Source organism: Camelina sativa, chromosome 15 (genome assembly GCF_000633955.1).
Source record: "Camelina sativa cultivar DH55 chromosome 15, Cs, whole genome shotgun sequence".
NCBI lineage: Eukaryota > Viridiplantae > Streptophyta > Magnoliopsida > Brassicales > Brassicaceae > Camelina > Camelina sativa.
Genome location: NC_025699.1, coordinates 2,703,149 through 2,727,451, shown reverse-complemented (window position 1 = coordinate 2,727,451; position 24,303 = coordinate 2,703,149). Strand labels below are relative to the sequence as shown.

General features: G+C 36.1%; 5 protein-coding genes and 1 pseudogene across 5 annotated transcripts; 5 read left to right on the top strand and 1 right to left on the bottom strand.

Annotated features, from left to right (window-relative positions):
- LOC104744842 (putative uncharacterized protein DDB_G0290521) lies at positions 3,689 to 4,961 on the bottom strand. Its single transcript, XM_010465950.2, has one exon. The coding sequence runs from the start codon at positions 4,916 to 4,918 to the stop codon at positions 3,983 to 3,985; it is 936 nt and encodes a 311-aa protein (XP_010464252.1). The 5' UTR covers positions 4,919 to 4,961; the 3' UTR covers positions 3,689 to 3,982.
- LOC104748054 lies at positions 5,915 to 9,507 on the top strand (annotated as a pseudogene).
- Positions 10,387 to 14,105, top strand: LOC104744840 (probable E3 ubiquitin ligase SUD1). Its single transcript, XM_010465949.1, has 9 exons — positions 10,387 to 10,632; positions 10,907 to 11,482; positions 11,592 to 12,059; positions 12,143 to 12,330; positions 12,411 to 12,710; positions 12,778 to 12,929; positions 13,045 to 13,196; positions 13,278 to 13,424; positions 13,527 to 14,105. Exons 1-9 carry the CDS (start codon positions 10,417 to 10,419, stop codon positions 13,932 to 13,934), a joined length of 2,607 nt encoding a protein of 868 aa, XP_010464251.1. The 5' UTR covers positions 10,387 to 10,416; the 3' UTR covers positions 13,935 to 14,105.
- Positions 15,884 to 16,679, top strand: LOC109129053 (probable E3 ubiquitin ligase SUD1). Its single transcript, XM_019236613.1, has 3 exons — positions 15,884 to 16,099; positions 16,339 to 16,545; positions 16,599 to 16,679. The coding sequence occupies exons 1-3, from the start codon at positions 15,884 to 15,886 to the stop codon at positions 16,677 to 16,679; spliced, it is 504 nt and encodes a 167-aa protein (XP_019092158.1).
- LOC104748053 (probable E3 ubiquitin ligase SUD1) lies at positions 17,551 to 18,963 on the top strand. Its single transcript, XM_019236612.1, has 5 exons — positions 17,551 to 17,817; positions 17,894 to 18,045; positions 18,142 to 18,293; positions 18,373 to 18,519; positions 18,625 to 18,963. Exons 1-5 carry the CDS (start codon positions 17,687 to 17,689, stop codon positions 18,961 to 18,963), a joined length of 921 nt encoding a protein of 306 aa, XP_019092157.1. The 5' UTR covers positions 17,551 to 17,686.
- Positions 19,572 to 23,625, top strand: LOC104744839 (aldehyde dehydrogenase 22A1-like). Its single transcript, XM_010465948.2, has 14 exons — positions 19,572 to 19,886; positions 19,985 to 20,028; positions 20,272 to 20,376; positions 20,487 to 20,614; positions 20,717 to 20,839; positions 20,939 to 21,092; positions 21,336 to 21,439; positions 21,523 to 21,601; positions 21,673 to 21,768; positions 21,879 to 22,016; positions 22,352 to 22,567; positions 22,678 to 22,869; positions 22,981 to 23,124; positions 23,210 to 23,625. Exons 1-14 carry the CDS (start codon positions 19,775 to 19,777, stop codon positions 23,363 to 23,365), a joined length of 1,791 nt encoding a protein of 596 aa, XP_010464250.1. The 5' UTR covers positions 19,572 to 19,774; the 3' UTR covers positions 23,366 to 23,625.

Sequence of the window (24,303 nt, the reverse complement as noted above, 5' to 3'; positions counted from 1 at the left end):
CTGATTAACGCCAAAGATATTCGTATATTGGTATCATACATCTGCGATCTCTCTCGATTAGTTTATTTTTGTGCGTGCTTGCATATCTATATATATCCGTGTGGTGTGTAACATGGGTACTCATTCCATGCACAAGTGTAGTTGTTGACATGTTGTAATTAATAGTGATTCCAAAACTCCTTACAAAAAAAAAAGTGATTCCAAAACTTAAATTATACTGATGTTCTAATGGCGGAATCTCTCAATAAATTAATTTACGTTCGATACTTACTTATCATCATAATCTGTAATTACATATACATATATCGATCGGTTCATTTTACCTTACCCATGTGTGTGTGTGTGTTTATATAGATAGAGAGACTGATTTAATTAGCACAAAATTCGAGATATATATATACTGTATGTAAAATATACTGACATTTATTCTCTGGCTTGATGCAGGGAATGTTCTGTCCACTTTGATCTCCCTCTCACATATGTAATAATCCTTTTTCTTCTTTCTCTTGCTTTTTCCCCTTTTTCACATTCGTGTTGTGTGTTTTTATGTTTTCATATGTACTTTATTACGAACGTTACTTTTTGAATTATTGTCTTCTATATAGTTTGTCACCAATATAATCTCTACATTGGCGAGGATTAATTTATAATGCGTGTTATCTGTCTTCTTTTAGTGGTTCCTAGCTACGATCATAATTTCTCCGTTTTATATCTGAGTATTATTGTTTTCAGATTTAGATTAAGCATTTATCGTAGTCAAGAGTGATCTTAAGCATTTTCATATATATATACAAGAAGAAATCAGTAAAGGGATATCAACTGGATCATCAGTTAAGGATGCTGATTAAATGTGGTTTGTGGGTTTTGTATAGTCTCCCTTTTGTTCACAAGGACAATATTCTCGTCTCCACTAGTAATGGTGTCGGTTTCGCTATCCTAGTTATCTACATCGTTGTCTTTCGGATCAACTGCCACGACGAATCACTTGTAGGTATCCATCTTTAATGCTCGCTTAAATATGTCTAATATTGTATATTGATTTTTCATTATGTTGATATGATGTTGATGTGCAGAAGGATCTCATTTATGTATGTCTTTTGTTTGAGTCTGCTTTTTTGGCAATTGTCTATTGTACTACTATTTTGGCAATTGAGACTTCATCCGTCAAGCATACATTCGTTGGTGTTGTTTGCAACGTTTACAACATTGGTATCATCAATCTTACATGTACCATAGTAATATATATCTCTCTCTCTCACTTATTGATGGATAGATAAGAAAAGTGTATTTATCACCGGCTTTGACAAGTTTTTTATGCGTCAAAACCATTAGGACAAAATACCGGAGACAAAGAGTACCTTCAAATATATGCCGTTTTGGCTGTCATTAGTTAGTTTCATCAATGCTGGAATTTGGACTGGTTATTCTTTGATCTACAATTGATATCTACGTCCTTGTAAGTCCTTTTCCTATTTTTTTTTCTTGAAAATTTTGTTAATTAATTGATTTCCATTAACATATTGAATTTGATTTATAACTTTTTTCTTTCTTTTTGGGTTTATGGAATAGATAAGCAGTGGTCTTGAAACATTGTTGTGTGTTTTTTAATTAATAGTATATGCTTGTTCCTGGGATCTAGGCCAACCCGACGATATTGTTTGAAGTTTGGTGTTTGGAGTTTGGTATGTTTGCATTTAAGGACTAATTTTTACTACTAGAGAAAATCAGCAATATTCACATTTTTTTTTTTCGAGACATACACAAAAACAAGAGAAAGAAATACAAGATGTTGTAGGAGTTGCGTGTCCCGCGGGTTAGGTCAATGACTTGCAGTGCAAGAAAAAGGTAGTGGTGAGATACTGTTTTCTTCTACATGAAGAACAGAAGAAGATATTGAACCGTAGTAAATCAACTAGATGTTAAAAGCTACATATCACATCAGGCCATAATTTATGCAGAAGTACGTAGAATCCTATAGAGTGAACAGGTGTTGATGGATTGATCACCTTCTTTGATTCATTAGTTCAACAAATTAAAATCTGATACTTGTTTTCAACCTAACACGTGGTTGTATCCTCGTACGATTAATTCATTTGGTTCAACAAATTAAAATCTGATACTATTGTTTTGGGCGAGTAAAAAAAATGTGCACCCAAATTGTATATCGCTTAATGGGCCTGCAAATATCTTATAATTACTATATTTTCTATCAATCTACCTTTTTTCTTTCTCTTAATATGAACAAATTAAGATATTATTTATGCTACTAAAACAAAAAAGAAAATAGAAAACTAAAGTAATTCTGGCAACATATGTTTCTGATACTAGAAAAAAATATATTTAAATTTTACAGAACAAATCATCTGCCTTATATAGTTTGGTGACTGAGATTACAACCACATAACACGACAAGAAAAACCCTATGACATGAATGCCTAGTTTGGATTCCTCTTTCTCAATCTGGTTTGACAAGTACACAAAACCAGTAGCTGTTCTAAAAAATGTAGCCTTGTATATATCTTTTTTGGACATAAATTATTTTATAATAATAAAAAGACAATGTTTTAAAAAATAGTGAGTTAATGTTATAAAAGACAATTTAAATTTTTTTCAAAAAATGAAATATTATAATTTTAAAAAGTCATATAAAAGTATTTAGTATAAGTATTAAGCTGAATAGTAGAATGATCGTGTGGCCCAACTACAAATGCTCACGGTCCAAGTTCGTTTAATAATTTTCTAGCAAAATTGCCTGTTTACGCTCAAAATTATGGTGTTCTTTTTTGGTACTAAGAATACATTGTTGGTAGATTAAATATAAATAAAGTCACCGAAATATACGTAAATTAGATAAAGATTTTGAGTTGATTAGTATAATATGATTTAACTAATTAACCCATCACAAAAGAAAAAAAAACTCTTTGATATTTATTGATAAACTAGTTTGAGAGTTATCTAGAAACATCACTAATTCATGAAATTAATGACATATTTTCTATCAAATTAAACATCAAAACTAGAAATCAAACAGAATACCATTAGTCGATAGAGATTAGACCTCTTGAATGTAAACTTGCTATAGGATTAAACGAATATTAATCCATCGCTGAGTAGTCGTAGTAAACCATTACCTCTTTCAGCTTCCTCTGTTCCTATTACTAATTATTAATTTGATTATACCTAAATCTACTGCCAAAATGGTACTTAAAATGTGATTTATCCAGTTATTTATTTTTATTAAATTTGGGATACGTTTTGGTTAATAAAACTTTATTCGGTAAATTTGGTTATTTCATTTGGTAGTTGTAAACTGGTTATCAAATAGAGCAGACCAATTTGGATGATTGAATGAAACTGATGGAGAAGAAAAAAACATGTTAATTAGCTAGTTCAGATTGGTTTGGATGGACCAGCATTTTGCAGTTTCACAAATGGTAAAATACCAATTTTTTTTAATTCACATTTTAATTAACTTGTTGAACTATAGAAAATTTGACATTATATATTCTTTCATTTAAAACAACAATTATCCAAAAACATTTATATATATTATATATATATATATATATATCTCAATTAATTAGGAACCAAATTAAATAAAAATGACGACTTGGTTATTGAATATATCAAATTCTATGGACACCATCCAATAAGAAATCCGATTCGCTTTGTTTATGGTCATTGGTCAACATACAATTACGTATAGATATATATCATTTTGTTTTTACGATAAATTGACATCCACATATGATAATACAACAATTAGTAGATAGATGATGCATGATCTATCTCTGGTTAAACGTTACACCATACATAAGCCTAATAAAAAGCTCTCTCACGTTCTTTAAAATATGATTTTTTGGAAATTTGGATATTCGAAAACGACGTTCAAACCCGTCCAAGGCTCAACTCAAATTTAAAGAAAACAACAACACTTTACAGTTTTACATTCTCTAGCGATTCAAAACGCCGTCGTATCTTATCACTTGATCAACGTAGAGATAGCGAGACAGTTACTAACCATCTTCGTAAGCTTGCCGCTCACGTCAGCCAACGGGTTAGGCTCTCCCGCTTCCTCGAAGCCGTCGTTGCACGTGCTGTAGTCCGTCATCGCCGCACTCAAGTTAGTGTTAACGGTGGCAATGTCGCGTGTCTTAACGGCGTTAGTCGCGTCTTCCAAATTCGCAAGGGCGTCGTCGTACAGTTCCTTGCAATCATCCGCGGCTACTTTTTCTACGATGGCCATGGCCGCCTTGGTGGCGTTGATCGAAGCTTGGATCGCGAGAACGAGGACAGAGGAAACGTCTGGTTTCAGCTGAGACACGGTTAACAGAGGACTAACGGAGGATTCGCATAACGGAGGGAAGTCAGTTTTGCCGCAGATGGTTTTGATCTCCGGAGACAACAATGGCGTATTCAAAACGTTTTTGGCCGAACTCAAAATGTTGATTCCAGATAGTACAGATGGAGAAGATGAAGGAGAAGCCTCGAGATCATCTTCCTCAGACGGTGGATTCGAGTCCTCAGGTGACGCCGCGGGGGAGTCGATGTCTGACTCCGTCGGAGTGGGAGCTTCAGGTGATGCCGCGGGAGAGTCGATGTCTGTCTCAGCCGGGGTGGGAGCTTGAGGTGATGCCGCGGGAGAGTCTATATCTGCCTCAGCCGGGGTGGGAGCTTCAGGTGATGCCGCGGAATAGTCTTCTATATCTGTCTCATCAGCCGGAGAATAAGCTGGACTAGTGATCGGATTCATAACTTCTGGTCCCGGAGCTGGTGCAGGAGATGGAGAGTCTGGAAACACATGGAGTAGAGATCTCGAGCCGACGTATTTGGATTCTACGGGGGCTATAAAGATCGTGGCCAAAGTAGAAACCGTGACGATCACGATGATCCGAAAGGTTTTATTCTTTGATTCCATTTTTTTTTTCTTTTTTTTTCTCTTCCGTTGAGAAAGAAGAAGAAAAAAGAAAAAAAAAAGTTTAGGTTTATGAAAGATAAAAAAGGAACAAATAGATGAAAAAAAGGAAAAAAAAAATTAGTATGGGGATTGGATGAACGTAAATAGCGGCGATTCAATTTTCCAAATTGTAACATTCGTATTTTCTTAAAACAGGGGGTAATTAAAATGTGAAGTTTTTTTTTGCGATAATGTAGGTCAACACGTCAACTTAACCTTGTAACGTATCTTGTATTTAAAAATTAAAAACCTTTTTATTCAATCCAAAAATCTAAATTCTAAAAAAAACAATAGCTGTTACCATTTCAAATTTTCTTCCTTTTCCTTTATTCACTAGTTGTAGAACTTTGTTTGAAAAACAATTGAAAACGTTAGTTTGAGATTTTTTACTCTATAAATTTTATAATGTATGAAAAAAATATTTTATCGGACTTATTTGAGTAGTACCGTTCAAGTCATCAGTTACATTTGAAATTTGAAACTAATAAGAATTCTACAATATACAACAACTTCCTTTTTTTTTTTGTATAAGTTGGAATTCACGCGCCCTTTGTTTTTTTTGGATTTGTTATACCTAAAAAGGTAAAAATGGACAATAAAAAGTACTAGTACTTTAACTAAGGTAAAAAGAAAAAAAAAACTTTGAGATTAATTACCATAGTAATAATTAGATAGGAAGCAACGTAGAAGGTCACACTGTTGTAGTCTAACACTCTATTGTAGACTGTAGTCAACACTCTGCTGCAGACGGGTAGCTGTCAAAAAAATAAAAGCACAGAGAGGAATCATTGAATCAATAGTAAGAAATTACAAGCTATGCCATTATATCCCTTTTTATTTTTATGATATACATCATCAAATAGTCTTGTGTTGATGGTTTACCACAATGCATTAACTTGCTGCTTCAGAAATTTTTAGTAGAGAGAGTGAAAAAAGAGGTTTTTGCATTTTCCAAAGATGGACGTCTCTCCGGCGATAAGCGACCAAAATATTCCGGTGAAAGATACAGACAACTACGACGAAGATGAAGATTTGTGCCGGATTTGCCGATCACCAGAGGAACCAGGAAACCCATTATCCGTGTTTGTGTCGTGGGTCTATCAAGTATGTCCACCAAGATTGTCTTCGTCTTTGGCTGAATCGTCGCGGACACAAGAAATGCGAGGTTTGTACATCACCTGTTTCTCTAACAAGGGTTTTAAGATTTTGAGGTTTTTTAGGGTTTTAGGACTTTTAGCTTTATCTCATAATTAAGACCATGGTATCTTTCTATTTATGTGGGTCTAAGAAGAATCTCTCTAATGCAAGGTTTTTAATTTTAGGGTTTAGCGGGTTTTTTTTGTTGTAAAGGAAGAATCTTGCAAAACTGTGTATTGTATGCCTACCACTAAATCCACTCTGTTTCCTTATACCGCAGGTTTGTGGGCGTAGCTACTCTATTGTTCCGGTTTATTCCGACAATGCTCCGGACAGACTCCCTTGTTATGAATTTCTGATTGGGGTGCTATTGAGAGTTGCACGTTACATGAAACTGGTTCTTGTTCATTGGTTTCTGGTGATTCGCTTCAACTCCTTCTGCAATGCCTTACGTTCTCTGGCCCGAGAACTTGTTGCAGAGTTCCGGACAGCCTTTACTTCTTTTCGTGCTGCCCTTTACTACAGTCTTATGATCGAGCGTTTCATGACCATTGTCAATCTTGTAAGGATGCTGGTGCTAGATCTTATCAGTGTCAGGAGATTTCCTGGTGGGTTTCCCGCTGAGGATTTTGTTGCTGGGAATAGCGGCCTACCGCAAGGAGGAGTTATTAATGGTGGAGTTATCCAGGTCTTATGGAAACATATGAAGATCCTTTGTGATTGGTATTTTCTCAAATTTATCCGTTTCTTCGGCCAACCACATGGACTACTACCAATACGCGTCCCTCAGAATGTGCCACTTCATGATTTTGGAGTGATCCGGAGGCTACTTTTCTTTATCAATGGCGATGCCTTTGCTGTAAGTTCCAATTTTTATGCTTGTTCATCAATTCTCTTCCTTCGTGCATCTTAATAACTATAGTAAAGAATGTTGAGTAACAAGTTCTGTTTTGTTCCCTATACAGGTTCTTGCCATCAGCGTATATGTGTCTATCCTCTTTGTTCTTTTACCATTTTTGATTGGATGGACTGTATTAGAAACTGTTGGAGGCAGCTATCTATTCGGAAACTCGCCTGTTATTCTTGGATACATAATGATGCTGTCAGTTTCCTTCGCTTACTTTGGAATCCTCTTCACTCTTCGTCATTACTCATTTCCAGCCATAGTGATCAGGTGGTTTTCACTCGGGTTTCACTTCATAACAGTGATATTGCCATGTCTCTTGTGGGTTTTCTTAGAAGAAGCCTGCAAAAATCCGTTTGTGGTTAAGGATGCCTTCGTCGTTTGCTTTAAACTTGGTGTTCTGCCTTGGATAATTGGATGTTGGCTTGAAATCTGCACTTCCCCTTTGTTTGGAACCACAATTTCCCAGAGATTTGAGATTCTTTCACAATTCCCAACTATGATGATCATACGCTGGTGGTCAGGAATATTTTGTTTGATGACTGCTGTCAGTTACATGGATCTTATCCGGAAGGTAATGGATTTACATTTGTGTTTCATTCCAATAGAACCTTACTAGCTCTTATATCATAGTTTCCCTCATTCACTTCTTCATTGGCAGATCATTCATAAACGAGCCTTATGGTATCTCCTAGATTTCACACATCCACAGTACAAGATCACCAAACTGAAGCTTGGTTACACCTTCTTTGCGTTTGCGTCTCATGGGGTATTGTTGGTGATTTTGTTTCACTTGCCAATGAAAGCAATTACACTTATCAGCCCAACATTTTTCTCTCTTGAGTTATGGTAAGTTTTCTGCCTTTGCTTCCCTCTGAACCTTTTACCTTATATATCGTTTCTAATTTCTTAGTATCTTGACCAAAAACACAGGGTCACCGAAAAAAACCCTTTTTTTTGGGCATACTCAGCTCATTTCCTCCTAATGAGACACGGCCTTGAATGGTTAATCAATCTAAGTAAACAAGCTATCCAACTCGTAGTTCACAACTGGATAACAACTGTTAGTTCTTGGCTTCAGCTGAGTGATTTCTTGCTCGTAAATCCCCGAGGAGAGAGCTTTCACCGTGGTGATCAGAATGTGAGACCAATGATGGAACCAAGAAGGCCATATGATGTTAATCGAATGTTTCTATTGTATACCATAGCTGAAGGCTCAGTGGTCATTATGCATGAATATCAGAATACTGAAGATGATGATCAAGACCAAAGAGATGACAGGTAAAGGTAGTTAATAGAAATACACAACATTTTCATAAAGTCATTGAGAAGTGTTGTGATAAGTTGCAGTTTTAGGTTTCTTCCGAGGATTGCATTGATGTTGGTGCTAGCCGCTTTGAGTTTGTTCCTCATGAGCACAGCTTTCATTGCTTTGCCTATTTTGGCGGGAAGAATCTTCTCTCACTCTATCTCTTTCATCATGCTAAGATTTGGAGTCAAACATGACGGTTTGTTGTTGTTTCTTCTTATCTTGCTTTGCTTAGACATTTTTTCTTCTATATGCTTCTAATCTTTTTAAGTCTCTAATTGAAAATCTCGTGATTATTGTAGATTTTTGTGGTTTTTGGATTGGATGTTATATCCTGCGAAGAATCTATATCAGCACTTGCTTTGTATCTGATCATATTCAGAAGCGAAGAACCCATTTGCTTCTCAAGTATATCATGTTTTTCACCATCTGGGTAAGAAGAAACTTCCATTTTCACTAAAACCTCTTGGGAAGTATGACTTCTTCTAAAACCTTTTGCAAACTCCGATAAACAGATCACTGTCATACCGGCGATTGCTTGGTCTACTTATCGATGTTATGATCATCATCCCATCACGCGTGCCACTAAACGAAACACCGGTTTATTTCTTGATCCAAGATTGGTTAATTGGAGTAGTGGTGTTTTCACTTATGGACCTTTCTGGTAAGAAAATCATCATAAGGTGACTTCAACAAGGACTGAGGTTACTTTTTGTTTTCTCCAGAGGAACTAATGTATTTGCTTTTTCTTCGTTTTTATTTCTCATAGGCACTGATCACACCAGTCAGCTGTTTTGCGACTAAGGCATGGCGAGTGAAGTTAAGGAGAATGATAACCGTAGGAATCTATAGACTTCCTTCAATGTGGCTGTTTCGAGAAGTGATTGGTTCCATCATAAAACCACTTCTAATCACGCTCTCCATCCCTTACCTGCTTGCAAAGGCTCTGTTCCCGTTGCTTGGATTTCCCCAAAGGATCAATATAGCTGTTGAGCGATTTATTTGGCCGGCGTTATTAGCTTTGATAACGGTCTGGTTAATGGCGAAGCTAACACGTAATGTCATTATCTACCTTCACGAATTGGTCTTCAATGAACGGTATCTGTTGGGTGAAAGAGTGGACAATTTGAGTGTAGATCTAGAGCAGGGGATAATCATCCATGGAGTATGACCAACAAGGACGGACTCTTTTGCTTTTTTTGGTTTGGTACATAGACTAGAAGTCGATCAAGACATATGTTATTATTATCTTTAGCAATGTTTATGTTTTATTTAATTTAGACAGTAATTAGAGGAAACCAAATTCTGTGAGAGTAGAGACATGTTGTGTAGTGTCTTGCTTTCGACGAGATTAATGGATTTCTTGATGACTTACGTCTTTAACACTTTTCTGTTTCGTCTTTGTTTTTACTTTAAAAAACCATGGGATCACCATTTCAAATGTAACCTCCTTTTCCCTAAAGTGAAACTATTTGCCTAAGATTTTTATGCTTAGAGAAATTCTTATATGGTAATAACTTTAAAATATCTAAACTTATGCAGAAAATGAAAGGAAAAAATGTTAATTTTGTTAGTTTACAACAAGCTAGTCCGACATTATGAATGAATTTCAAATAATATTGTTAAAGTTTTGATTAGGAATTTTTGTATTTGTAGTTCTAAAGTATGTATTACTTTACTAGTACTAAAGACAAAATGGGCTTTGGTGGATTTATTAGAAAAATAAATTTAAAAACATTATTAAAAGAGTTGGAAGTTAGAGTCGCAATTCTGGATTTTAATATTTCATTTTTTAAAAGAGTAAAAATCAAGAACGGATCTTTTTACTCTGGTAAGAAGTTTGACTATACCGTGGTAATTAAATAATAGATGGGAGGGAGTGAGGCAACGTCGAAACGTCACTCTTCTGTACGTAGACTGTAACGCTGTAGCCTTTTGTAGCTGTCAAATAAAAAAGCAACAGAGAGTAATCCAAAACAACTTATTTTTAATTAAACAAAATTAATTAATGTTTGATGTATAATTATTAATTACTTGTTTTAAGGTTTGTATCCATACCACACTACTATGCCATTTTGCCAGAGAGAGGTTTTGCTGCATTTTCCAAAGATGGACGTTTCGCCGGCGATATGCGATCAAAATGTTCCGGCGGAAGACACGGAGGAGAACGAGGAAGATGATGAAGATTTGTGCCGGATTTGTCGATCACCGGAGGAGCCTGGTAACCCATTGAGGTATCCGTGTCTGTGTCGTGGGTCTATCAAATATGTCCACCAAGACTGTCTTCGTCTTTGGTTGAATCGTCGCGGACACAAGAAATGCGAGGTTTTTGCTTACTTTACCTTTTTTCCCAACAACTTTGTTTCTCTATCAAGGGTTTTGACATTGATTGCTGGGTTTTAAGGGTTTTAGCGATTTCTCTCTATTTTTTTTTGTTTTGGTGGGTCTAAAGAAGAATCTCTGATGCAAGGTTTTGACTTGAGCTGATTTTAGGGTTTAACCTTATGTCAGAGTGTGTGGTTTTTAATTTCTACTCTCTGTTGTAGGAAGAATCTTGCAACACATATATGTCTAAAATCCCCTCTGTTTCCACTCTCAGGTTTGTGGGCGTAGCTACTCTTTTGTTCCGGTTTATTCAGAGAATGCTCCGGAGAGGCTTCCTTTTAATGAATTTCTGATTGGAGTGTTATTGAGAGCTGTACGTTACTTGAAACTGATTTTTCCTTGGATTCTTGTGATTCTCTTCAACACCTACTGCTACTCCTTGCATCCTTTGGGCCGAGCATCTTCTGCTGAGTTCCAGAATGGTGTTTGGATGTCTTCCAAGCTCGCTTCTTTCTATTATGGCCTGTTATACAACCTTATGATCGTGTGTTTCATGACCACTGTCACTCTTCATAGGATGGAGGTAGGAGATCTCAATCTCATGAGATTTCCTGATGGGGTTCACGCTGAGAATCTTCTTCACCTACTAGTACTACAAGGACCTATTGGTGAAGTTGTCAAGATCTTAGGGAAATATATGAAGATCCTTTGTGATTGGTATTTTGTGAAACTCATCCGTCTCTTCGGCCAACCTCATGGACTACTACTATTTGTTCCTCAAAATGTGCCACTTCATAATTTTGGAGTTATCCGGAGGCTGCTTTTCTTTATGGATGATGATGCCTTTGCTGTAAGTTCTCATTTTAATTCATCTTTGTACTTCATCAATTCTCTTAACTAGCTTAATAAACATACATAAAGAATGTTTGAGTTACAAGTTCTGTTTGTGTCCCCTATAGGGTCTTGCCATCAGTGTTTATGTGTCTATCCTCTTTGTTCTTCTGCCGTTTTCGATTGGATGGATTGTTTTAGCAACTGTTGGAGGCAGCTACTTACCTGGAAACTCGCCTTTTACTCTTGGTTACATAATTATGCTGTCAACTTCCTTTCCAGCCATAGTCAGGTGGTTTTCCCTCGGATTTCACTTCAGAACAGTGATATTGCCATGTCTCTTGTGGGTTTTCTCAGTAGATGCCTGCAAAAAGCTGTTTTTCATTAAGTATTGCTTCGTCTTGTACTTTAAAATTGGTGTTCTGCCTTGGGTACTTGGATGTTGGCTTGAAATCTGCACCTCCCCTTTGTTTGGAACCACAATGTTCCAGAGGTTTGAGATTCTTTCACAATTCCCAACCATGATGTTCATACGCTGGTGGTCAGGAATCTTTTGTTTGATGATAGCTTTCAGTTACATAGATCTTATCCAGGAGGTAATAGATTTCAGTTGTGTTTCATCCCAACAGAGCCTTACTCTTATATCATATTTTCCCTCATTCTCTTCTTCTTTTGGCAGATCATTCATAAACGAGCCTATTGGTATCTCCTAGATGTCACAGATCCAGACTACAAGATCACCAAACTGAATCTTGAATACACTTTCTTTGTGTTTGCGTCTCATGGGGCCTTGTTGGTGATTTTGTTTCACTTGCCAATGAAAGCAATTACACTTATCAGCCCATCATTTTTCCCTCTTGAGTTATGGTAAGTTTTCTGCGTTTGTTTCCCTCTGAACCTTTTACCTTATATCATTTCTAATTTCTTGTACCTTGAACCAAACACAGGGTCACCGACGAAATGCCTTTTGTTGGTGCATACGTAGTTTATTTCAATCTACTATCATCCGGCACCCATTGGTTAATCGAACTAGTTAATCCAGTTTTCCAACTCATAGTTCACAACTGGCTTATCACTGTTAGTTCTTGGCTTCAGCTAAGTGATTTCTTGCTGGTAGTCCCTCGACCAAGAAGGGAGTTCAATGGTAATCCATGGGTTTTATTGTATTCCATAGCTGAAGGCTCTGTGGTCATTTCGCATAATTCTCAGAATGCTGAAGAAGATATTAAAGACCAAAGAGATGACAGGTAATTAACTGATATAACAAACTTTTAATAAATTATAGAGAATTGTTCTGATAAGTTGCAGTTTTAGGTTTCTGCCGAGGATTGCACTGATGTTGGTTCTAGCTGCTTTGAGTCTGTTCCTCTTTAGTACAGCCTTCATGGCTTTGCCAATTTTGTTGGGGAGAGTATTCTTTGACTCTGTCTCATTCATCAGGATAAGATTTGGAATCAAACATGACGGTGTGTCGTAGTTTCTTCATCTTGTTTCTTATAGACTTTTTCTTCTTCTTCTTCCCCCTCTTCTTTACCTTCTTCTAACCTTTTTAGTTTCTCTTTGGAACTCTCGTGATTGTAGATTTATGTGCTTTTTGGATTGGATGTCATATTCTGCGAAGAATCTATATCAGCACTTGCTTTGTATCTGATCATATTCAGAAGGGAAAAACGAATTTGCTTCTCAGATATATCTTGCTACGGACAAGAAGTGGCCTGTTTTTCTCCATCTGGGTAAGAAAAAACTTCCATTTCCACCAAAACCTCTTGGGAAATATATGACTTCTAAAACCTTTTGCAAACACTGATGAACAGATCTCTTTCATACCGGGATTGCTTGGTCTACTTATCGATCTTATGATCATCATCCCATCACGAGTGCCACTAAATGAATCACCAGTTTACTTCTTGATCCAAGATTGGTTAATTGGGGTAGTGGTGCTTCATATATGGACCTTTCTGGTAAGAAAATCATTAAACGATGATTTAAACAAGGACAGATCGATGTTTTTTTTCTACTGCAGAGCAACTAATGTATTTGCTTTTTCTTCCTTTATCTTATAGACAATGTTCACACCAGTCAGCTGTTTTGCGACTAAGGCATGGCGAGGGAAGTTTGAGAGAATCAGAACCGTGGGAATCAATAGACTTCCTTCAGTGTGGCTGCTTCGAGATGTGATTGGTTCCATCATAAACACACTTCTAACTACACTCTCCATCCCTTACCTGCTTGCCAAGGCTCTGTTCCCGTTGCTTGGATATCCCCAAAGCGTCAACTCAGCCGTTGAACGGTTTATTTGGCCGGCGTTATTGGCTTTGATCACGGTCTGGTTAATGGTGAAGCTAACACGTGATGTCGTTATCTACCTTCACCAATTGGTTTTCAATGAACGGTATCTGGTGGGTGAAAGAGTGGACAATCTGACTGAAGAAGATGTAGAGCAGGGGATAATCATCCATGGAGGAGTATGACCAACAAGGACTCTTTTGCTTTTTGTTCATAGACAAGTCAATATGCATGTTATTATTTATCTTTAGGTTTCTCACTTTGACAGTAATTAGAGGAAACCAAATTTTGAGAGTAGACATATGTTGTATAGTGTCTTTCTTTTGACGAGATAATATGGAATTCTTGTTGACGTACGTCTTTAACGTTTCAATTTTTCTTCCTATCAAACTATGCGTTCTTTTCTAAAAGTTATTTTTAGAGAAAAGTAGTATTAAGAGAAACTGTTATATATGGTAATCACTTAATTAATATCTATACAGATGGAGAAAGGAAATGAGAAAAGTAGTTAGTATGTTAATGGCAAAAGAGAAAAGACTCACTGTTTTTTATTTTTATTTTATAACTAGATTAGGACCACTTGATGCGCCGGTTTAAAAATATTTATTAAAATGAAATTTAAAAGAATATATTAATATTTTTTGTAAATGAAATATATTTTCCAGAAATAAATATATAAATATTCTTAGTTAAAGATAAGTTCTTACTTTAATACACTTATTTATATTTTTATATTTTAAAATTATTATTAGAATTATTACAATAATTTAAAGCTACATTATCAACCATTAATTTTTTTTTCAAACATTAATCATTATGAATATTATTGCAGGAGGTCAAATTCAGGACCAAGCAGGAAGCAGCGGAATAGCTAGTCAGCCAAAGACCAATATTGTCAAATTTCAAAAATATTTCGTAATTTATTCATGTTTTACATGGAGTTAACTCATCAAATTAGAATCCACGTACAATTTTACTAGATGTTTTACCACTAAAAATATGTTCTTACATCCAAAAATATTTTATTGTTAAAGTTTGAATTTTATCACCATCTATAAAGTGATTTTGTGAACAAATTAAACCAATTTTTGTTCATTTACTTTTATTATGATATAATTTCTTTTCACTACTAAAATTTGTTTGTGACAGTTTGTATAACCACTAAAATATTTCTTTAAAATTGTTTACTCGAACAATATTGTGTATGAAAGAAAACAATATCTACACGACTGCAATGAGTTTATGACCAACCCAATAAAATTTGTGAAATGGAAAGATAATTTAATTTGACATAATAAAAAATAAAAATTATAAGCAAGATGATATATCTTAGATAATTTAGAGATATAAATTCTTAAAAAAGAAAGAATAAACAAATATTGATAATTAGTAGATTTCCTTTTTACAATAGGTTTAGAATTTTTACTTTTTAATTTTTAGTTTTTTTTTATAAATATTTTAGTAAAAACATGTCAATACAAGTAACACGTGTCACGATCTTGTTAATGATAACTTTAACATCAAGTTAATTTGACATAATAAAAATAAAAATGAAAAATTGTAAGCAAGATGATATATGATTCTTAGATAATTTAAATATATAAAATATTTAAAAAAAAAATAAACAAATATTGATAGTTAGTAGATTTTTTTTTTACAATAGTTTTAAAACTTTTACTTTTAAAATTTTAGGTTTTTAATGTTTTAGTAATTTTAGAATTAACATGACACATGTCAACATATTTATTGATATAAGTAACACGATCTTATTAATAATTAACTTTCATATCAAACTTTATTAGTATATAATAATAATAAGATATAAACGGACTTTTACTCTGGTAAAAGTGTGACTTTACCGTGGTAATTAATAGATAAAATAGGAACTAGGAAGCAACGTCGAACATCATCCTGTACACTGTAACACTGTAGGCTGCAGCTGTCACAAAAGCAACAGAGGAATCAAAAAAATACTTACAACAACAACAAAAAAAAATTATTAGTATTATTCATATATATATGTATACTCGTTTTAAGGTTTGTTACCACTAGTATGCATTTGCCGCTTTAGGAAGTTGAGAAGAAGAAGAGACTAGAAAGAGAGATAACAAAAGAGGTTTTGCATTTTCCAAAGATGGACGTTTCGCCGGCGATATGCGATCAAAATGTTCCGGCGGAAGACACGGAGGAGAACGAGGAAGATGATGAAGATTTGTGCCGGATTTGTCGATCACCGGAGGAGCCTGGTAACCCATTGAGGTATCCGTGTCTGTGTCGTGGGTCTATCAAGTATGTTCATCAAAATTGTCTTCATCTTTGGCTGAATCGTCGCGGACACAAGAAATGCGAGGTTTTTTGCTTACTTTACCCTTTTTCCAAAAACTTTGTTTTTTTAGGTTTTGAGGTTGTGAGGTTTTAAGGTTTTTACCGATTTCTCTCTATTTCTGTGAGTTAAGAATCTTTGATGCAAGATGTTAACTTGGGCTGATTATAGAGTTTAACGTTATGTCAAAGTGTGTGGTTCTTGATTTTACTCTCTATTTCGGTGGGAATCTTGAAACATATATGTCCCTCTGTTTCCACCCTCAGGTTTGTGGGCGTAGCTATTCTTTTGTTCCGGTTTATTCAGAGAATGCTCCGGAGAGGCTTTCCTTTAACGAATTTGTGACTGGAGTGTTATTGAGAGCTGTACGTTACTTGAAATTGGTTGTTCCTTGGATTCTGGTGATCCTCTTCAACACTTACTGCAATTCTTTACATCCTTTGGGACGAGCATTTGCTGCTGACTTCCAGAATGTTTTTTGGATGTCTCCGAAGTCGGCTTCTTTGTGTGCTGCTCTGCTATACAGCCTTATGATCGTGTGTTTCATGACCATTGTCACTATTCTAAGGATAGAGGTAGGAGATCTCATTCTCATGAGATTTGCTGACAATTTTAACCTACTACTACAACTACAACTACAAGGAGTTATTGGTGAAGTTGTGAAGGTCTTATGCAAATATACGAAGATCCTTTGTGATTGGTATTTTCATAAACTTTTCTATATCTTGGGGCCACCTGGTCGACCAGTACGTTTTCCTCCAAATGCGCCACTTCAAGAATTTGGGGTTATCCGGAGGCTGCTTTTCTTTATGGATGATGATGCCTTTGCTGTAAGTTCCCAGTTTTATGCTTGTTCATCAATTCTCTTCCTTCGTGCATCTTAATAACTATAGTAAAGAATGTTGAGTAACAAGTCCTGTTTATTCCCTTTAGGGTCTTGCCATCAGCGTATATGTGTCTATCCTCTTTGTTCTTCTACCATTTTTGATTGGATGGACTGTATTAGCAACTGTTGGAGGCAGCTATCTATTCGGAAACTCGCCTGTCATTCTTGGATACATAATAATGATGCTGTCAGTTTCCTTCGCTTACTTTGGAATCCTCTTCACTCTTCGTCATTACTCATATCCAGCCATAGTCAGGTGGTTTTCCCTCGGATTTCACTTCATAACAGTGATATTGCCATGTCTCTTGTGGGGTTTCTCAGTAAAAGCCTGCAAAAACCTGTTTTTCGTGATTGTTGGTGATTCTGTTTCACTTGCCAATGAAAGCAATTACACTTATCAGCCCATCATTTCTCTCTCTTGAGTTATGGTAAGTTTTCTGCGTTTGCTTCCCTCTGAACCTTTTACCTTATATATCGTTTCTAATTTCTTGTATCTTGACCAAAAACACAGGGTCACCGAAAAAAATCCTTTTTTTTGGGCATACTCAGTTTATTTTCTCCTAGTGAGATACGGCCTTGAATGGTTAATCAATCTAAGTAAACCAGCTATCCAACTGGTAGTTCACAACTGGATTACAACTGTTAGTTCTTGGCTTCAGCTGAATGATTTCTTGCTGGTAAATCCCCGAGGAGAGAGCTTTCACCGTGGTGATCAGAATGTGAGACCAATGATGGAACCAAGAAGGCCATATGATGTTAATCGAATGTTTCTATTGTATACCATAGCTGAAGGCTCAGTGGTCATTATGCATGAATATCAGAATACTGAAGACGATGATCAAGACCAAAGAGATAACAGGCAAAGGTAGTTAATAGAAATACACAACATTTTCATAAAATCATTGTGAACTACTCGTGATAAGTTTCACTTTCAGGTTTCTTCCGAGGATTGCATTGATGTTGGTGCTAGCCGCTTTGAGTTTGTTCCTCATGAGCACAGCTTTTATGGCTTTGCCAATTTTGGCTGGAAGAATATTTTCTGACTCCATCTCTTTCATCATGCTAAGATTTGAAGTCAAACATGACGGTTCGTAGTAGTTTTCTTCTTATCTTGCTTTGCTTAGACCTTTTTACTTCTATATGCTACTAAACTTTTAAGTCATTGCAAATCTCGTGGTTGTAGATTTATGTGCTTTTTGGATTGGATGTTATATTCTGCGAAGTATCTATATCAGCAGTTGCTTTGTATCTGATCATATTCAGAAGGGAAGAACCGATTTGCTTCTCAGATATATCTTGATACGGACAAGAAATGGCCTGCTTTTCTCCATCTGGGTAAGAAGAAACTTCCATTTCTACTAAAACCTCTTGGGAAGTATGACTTCTAAAACCTTTTGCAAACTCTGATGAACAGATCTCTTTCATACCGGGATTGCTTGGTCTACTTATCGATCTTATGATCATCATCCCATCACGAGTGCCACTAAATGAATCACCAGTTTACTTCTTGATCCAAGATTGGTTAATTGGGGTATTGGTGCTTCACATATGGACCTTTCTGGTAAGAAAATCATTAAACGATGATTTAAACAAGGACGGATCGATGTTTTTTTCTACTGCAGAGCAACTAATGTATTTGCTTTTTCTTCGTTTTTATTTCTCATAGGCACTGATCACACCAGTCAGCTGTTTTGCGACTAAGGCATGGCGAGGGAAGTTTGAGAGAATCAGAAACGTGGGAATCAATAGACTTCCTTCAATGTGGCTGCTTCGAGATGTGATTGGTTCCATCATAAACACACTCCTAACTACTCTCTCGATCCCTTACCTGCTTGCCAAGGCTCTGTTCCCGTTGCTTGGATATCCCCAAAGCATCAACTCAGCTGTTGAACGGTTTATTTGGCCGGCGTTATTAGCTCTGATAACGGTCTGGTTTATGGCGAAGCTAACACGTGATGTCATTATCTACCTGGAGGTAGGGCACGTGCCCGACACTCAATTTTAATAATTTTTAAATTTATTATAGTACAATTGTTTCACTTAGCTCATTTCGAAAAAGTGCCCCATATGTTGTCATAGATGGAGGGTTCGATCCCTCTTGTCTACATCTTTTTTATTTTATTATTTTTCCCAACCACAAGGGCTTTTCTTTTGTTTGTTCATAGACAAGACAAGTCAATATGTTATCACCTTAGGTTTCTGACTTTAACAGTGATTAGAGGAAACCAAATTTTGAGAGTAGAGACATGTTGTATAGTGTCTTTCTTTTGACGAGCTAAATGGAATTCTTGTTGACATCTTTACACTCTTCTGTTTCGTTCCTTCTGTGCATAGCGAAGGAGTCTAGCTTTGTGAAGCCTAGTTTAATTTGAAACAATATGAACCACTCGGTTCAAATTTTTGATTTAACATTTAAACTCGGTTCAACAAACGCAATTACGCACCAAATATATATCGCGTGTTGATGATTGTTTCGTGTTCATGTTCTTGGCGTGTAGCTTCCAACGTGGAAGCTCGTTTTAATAATAATAACGCAATACTTTTTAAATTAATCTTAATTCTACCTGAAATAACCCTTAAAGTTGCCAAAAATTACACACCCGTACCATTCTCACAGTTCCAGTGGACTCGAGAACCAGAAAACAAACAAAAAAGGCGATTCAAAGCAGAGAATATTATAAAATCCATCTGCTCGTCGTTGATTCCTATTTCCATTTTTCCGATTTGACGGAGACGCCGAGATTTATCCTTCGTCGGCGTTGTCGCGTCGTTGGAATCGCAAAGCCCTAGCCGAGGAATCTTCGAACACTTTAAAAATGCCGTTCTGGTGGCCACTGATCGTTCTCGCCTTCGCTTACGCGATCTGCAAGTTCCTTCTTATGCTTATTCCTCCCAATGTTCCTTCCATTGACGTTGACGCATCCGATGGTATCTTTCCTTTCTTCTAATGGCTTTGTTGCTCAGTTGTTTCAGTACTGCGTGGATGTTTGATTTATTTGTTTTTTTGGAATGAAACTTTGAAACAGTGTTGGCTCATGGGAAAGAGACGGAGGAGAATAGCTTCATCTATGTGAGTTCTTCTATCCTCATTGTTGTTATAAGATTTAAGCTGTTGGTCGTATATATATATTCTCCTATTGTTTTGGTTTAGGACTTAGGTATCAATCATTCATCTCAGTACTATGAAATTAACTCTGATTTCCATATTTGTTCACTATAGTTGATTTATCATGATAGCTAATTAATTGTTAAATCAGTTGTTCTTGTGAATTAAGCATACTGAATCATAAGTTCTCTGTGACATTGGCTTTAGATTCCTCCGAGAGGAAGGAGCCAACAGTCAGACAAAAAAGTTCAATGCTATGAACCTGCCACAATGAAATATCTGGGATATTTCCCTGCTCTGTCGCCCGCTGAGGTTAGAACTTTTGTTATGTTTAAAAATCTTAATCGAATGGATGTTACGTTACTCAAAGTCATATGTTTCTCTCTAGGCCTGACATGTGATTTACATTTTTGTGTGTTTAGGTGAAGGAGCGAGTAGCACTATCAAGGAAGGCTCAAAAAACATGGGCTCAAAGTAGCTTCAAGGTTAGAAGGCAGTTCCTGCGGATTCTTTTGAAGTACATTATTGAGCACCAAGAGCTTATATGCGAGTAAGGATTTGTTTCTGTGTTACTGAGTGGTTTGATATACAGCTTTTTGCTTTCTCTCGGTACTTTTTATCAAATGATGCTAATATATCACCCGTTATTTAGAGTCTCTTCACGTGATACTGGAAAGACTATGGTAGATGCGTCCCTGGGAGAAATAATGACTACTTGTGAGAAAATTACTTGGCTTCTTTCTGAGGGCGAGCGATGGTTAAAGCCTGAATCTCGGTAATTCCATCATAGCATGTATAAATATCAATATGAATCATAGCTCTTCCTTGATTCTTGCATAGAGATGATTTCAAGTCAAATTTACTTTGTCTGCAGGTCGTCAGGAAGAGCGATGCTTCATAAAATATCAAGAGTAGAGTTCCATCCCCTTGGTGTCATTGGAGCTATAGTCCCATGGAATTATCCCTTCCACAATATTTTTAATCCTATGCTGGCTGCAGTCTTCTCTGGGAATGGCATTGTTATTAAGGTAAACTGCTAAGTCTTTTTTCTACCTTTATAGCTCGCTGATCTTTTTGATTATATATATTTGCCAAGGCAATGCCATTCATTTGTATTCCATATTTGAATAAGTTAGCATGTTACTGTTTATATGATGTCAACATCGTGAGCAATGCAACCACTGAGAGGAAAATGATTAGAATTCTTCGAAGCATATATCTTTCGTTAGATTTTGTATATGTTTCTGATAGTTGAAACACCTTTTCTGCAGGTTTCAGAACACGCTAGCTGGTCAGGATGCTTTTACTTCCGCATAATCCAGGCAGCTTTAGCTGCTGTTGGAGCACCTGAAAATCTAGTCGATGTGATAACAGGGTCTGTGTATTTTACTTATGCAATTCTCCTTAGCATGCATGTTGGTATTGAGTTGATTTCATCAATTAACACATTCTTTGCAGGTTTTCGGAAACCGGAGAAGCACTTGTCTCGTCTGTTGATAAGATGATATTTGTCGGATCCACAGCTGTTGGCAAGATGGTATAGTCTTCAGACTTGGTTCTTTATTCTAATCAGTTTATTACGAGTTGTTCTTATGCAATATGTTGCAGATAATGAGAAATGCTGCCGAGACATTGACACCTGTCACTCTCGAGCTTGGTGGTAAAGATGCATTTATCATATGTGAAGACGCAGATGTCTCACATGTAAGTGTTCTTTCTGTGTCATGGTACTCTCTTCTGTGCTTTTATGGTTTATTATTGGAAAAAGGAGGGTGTCCCCTTGATAAAACTAATGCTTCTGTTGTACAATTTAGGTTGCACAAGTGGCTGTTAGGGGCACTCTTCAGTCAAGCGGGCAAAACTGTGCGGGTGCTGAAAGATTCTATGTTCACAAAGAAATTTACAGTGCATTCATTAGCCAAGTAAGCAAGATTGTGAAGTCAGTTTCTGCGGTAAGTGCTCTGTGATTAAATAAACGGATAACAAGTGCGTGCCATTTAGTTTGATCCTTATTATAAACAGAAATTCAGGCGGTTTCTGATACTTGTTTGTCTTGTGATTTGTTTGTCATCTTGACTTCAGCCTCTTCATTAGAAATGTCGTAATGGGTTTTGTTTTCACTGTTTCCTACTAGTATATGTAAGCCACATAGAAGGTTAACTGGCATTGTGATATGTGATGCTGAGGAAGTTTGAGTTAACCAAAAATCTATTAGTTCCGGCCACATTAGTCTTCTCTTTCTCAAATTTTCTCCTATGTTCTTATTGAAATCCTTCTTTTACATCAGGGTCCTCCTCTAACTGGGAGGTATGACATGGGTGCTATATGTTTGCAAGAGCACTCTGAGCACCTACAGAGCCTTGTAAATGACGCCTTAGACAAAGGAGCAGAAATTGCAGTCCGTGGCAGCTTTGGTCATCTAGGCGAAGATGCAGTCGAACAATATTTCCCTCCAACTGTTCTCATCAATGTAAACCACAACATGAAAATAATGAAAGAAGAGGTATGTGACCTTACCTTCACTGGTTCGTCTTGCTTCTGTTGCTGCATGTTGGTGCATCACACAATGCACACTCTGAGTTCTTAAGATATTTATTAATGTGTGAGAATCAGGCCTTTGGACCAATAATGCCGATCATGCAATTCAGCACCGATGAAGAGGCAATAAAGCTGGCGAATGATTCACGTTATGCACTTGGCTGTGCTGTTTTCTCTGGAAGCAAAAGTCGTGCCAAACTAATCGCTTCTCAGATTCAGTGCGGTGTTGCTGCTATCAATGACTTTGCATCAAACTACATGTGCCAGGTACTCATTACTGGTTTTAGCCTAGGATTTTACCTCTGGAAAAGAGAAAAAAAAGGTTAACCATCATTTCCATGATTAAGCGTAAGACTTTTTCTCTTTTAAATTTTGCAGTCGCTCCCGTTTGGAGGTGTAAAAGATAGTGGGTTTGGAAGGTTTGCTGGTATAGAAGGTCTAAGAGCATGCTGCCTCGTGAAATCCGTGGTTGAAGATAGATTTTGGCCACTCATCAAAACCAAGATTCCAAAACCTATTCAGGCAAGTTTTTTTTTAACAAACACTGAAAATCTAATCTGATCATCTTAATATCTGTTAACATTTCTCTGTGATGGTCATATCACAGTACCCGGTAGCAGAAAACGCGTTTGAATTCCAGGAGGCACTAGTGGAAACACTTTACGGACTCAACATTTGGGACCGGCTAAGATCCCTAATTGATGTCCTCAAGTTCCTTACGGATCAGAGCTCTAACGTGAGCAGAACTAGAAAGAGCCACTGAAGACCAATGACGGAAAACTTGGTGTCCACATAAAAACATTTACTCTTTTACATGCGTCAGCTGAGTTGCTGATATTGCAAGCTAATTTTTGGTTATTTACAGTTATTATTAGTGGTGAGCCTTTTGGGTTTTACATACAAGCCTCAGAAAGACTCGGTTTGGCTCTCGGTTTGGCTGGGAAGGGCGATTTGTGACTTTGTGACTTGTGAAATATTTGAAATGCACTTTTGCTTATAATAGGAAACTGTCATTTTGGTTTCTTCAAATCCTCCATTCATTACTTTAATTTTAATGTATACCTGCAATTGTAAATTAATTGAATATAAATTAATATGAGTTGTAATGCTGTCAAAAAAATAATATATATGAGTTGTAAATAAAATATATATAAAGATGTTTATAATTAATTATATCCAGAAATATTACTATTTTTAAATTCTTTAATATGGCACATTTATTATTATAATACATAAATGTTAATAATTTCTGAAAAAGTTATGTAAGATTTAGTTTTGTCAAACTACTTTAATTTTGTTTGGGTGAAAGTAAACTATTTTGGCACAAAAAGAAATTTCTTTTGTTAACTTGATAACTTTCTCTTGGGTAATTCAAACTACCAATTAATATAAGAGGTCCAATAGTAAAATAATACTAATAATAGTTAATATCTATGGATATGGATTGAATACATAGAAACTATTCAAAGCTCTTAGAAGGTAATGCAAGATATTAAAATGGAGTTACTAAAAATGTATTTATGCAAAAACAAAAATTTACTAAAACTACACATTTATGATGATGAGGTCCAATGACAACTTTCTCCACATTCATTACTATAAATACATAAAGAAGTAAATGAGAAAAAAAATCAATCCTCTTCTTATTTACACATAAACATAGATTACAACCACATCAAAACATTTCACTAAAAAAAAAAA

Excerpts from the sequence above, each read along its gene's own strand:
- LOC104744842 (XM_010465950.2), bottom strand. The coding sequence starts at position 4,918 with ATGGAATCAAAGAATAAAACCTTTCGGATCATCGTGATCGTCACGGTT.
- LOC104744840 (XM_010465949.1), top strand. The coding sequence starts at position 10,417 with ATGGACGTTTCGCCGGCGATATGCGATCAAAATGTTCCGGCGGAAGAC. Across the intron at positions 10,633-10,906 it reads GCGGACACAAGAAATGCGAG|GTTTGTGGGCGTAGCTACTC; the intron begins GTTTTTGCTTAC and ends TTCCACTCTCAG. Across the intron at positions 11,483-11,591 it reads TGGATGATGATGCCTTTGCT|GGTCTTGCCATCAGTGTTTA; the intron begins GTAAGTTCTCAT and ends TGTCCCCTATAG.
- LOC109129053 (XM_019236613.1), top strand. The coding sequence starts at position 15,884 with ATGGACGTTTCGCCGGCGATATGCGATCAAAATGTTCCGGCGGAAGAC. Across the intron at positions 16,100-16,338 it reads GCGGACACAAGAAATGCGAG|GTTTGTGGGCGTAGCTATTC; the intron begins GTTTTTTGCTTA and ends TTCCACCCTCAG. Across the intron at positions 16,546-16,598 it reads TTGCTGCTGACTTCCAGAAT|CCTTATGATCGTGTGTTTCA; the intron begins GTTTTTTGGATG and ends TCTGCTATACAG.
- LOC104748053 (XM_019236612.1), top strand. The coding sequence starts at position 17,687 with ATGATGGAACCAAGAAGGCCATATGATGTTAATCGAATGTTTCTATTG. Across the intron at positions 18,046-18,141 it reads ATTTGAAGTCAAACATGACG|ATTTATGTGCTTTTTGGATT; the intron begins GTTCGTAGTAGT and ends TCGTGGTTGTAG. Across the intron at positions 18,520-18,624 it reads TTCACATATGGACCTTTCTG|GCACTGATCACACCAGTCAG; the intron begins GTAAGAAAATCA and ends TATTTCTCATAG.
- LOC104744839 (XM_010465948.2), top strand. The coding sequence starts at position 19,775 with ATGCCGTTCTGGTGGCCACTGATCGTTCTCGCCTTCGCTTACGCGATC. Across the intron at positions 20,029-20,271 it reads AGGAGAATAGCTTCATCTAT|ATTCCTCCGAGAGGAAGGAG; the intron begins GTGAGTTCTTCT and ends CATTGGCTTTAG. Across the intron at positions 20,840-20,938 it reads TGGTTAAAGCCTGAATCTCG|GTCGTCAGGAAGAGCGATGC; the intron begins GTAATTCCATCA and ends CTTTGTCTGCAG.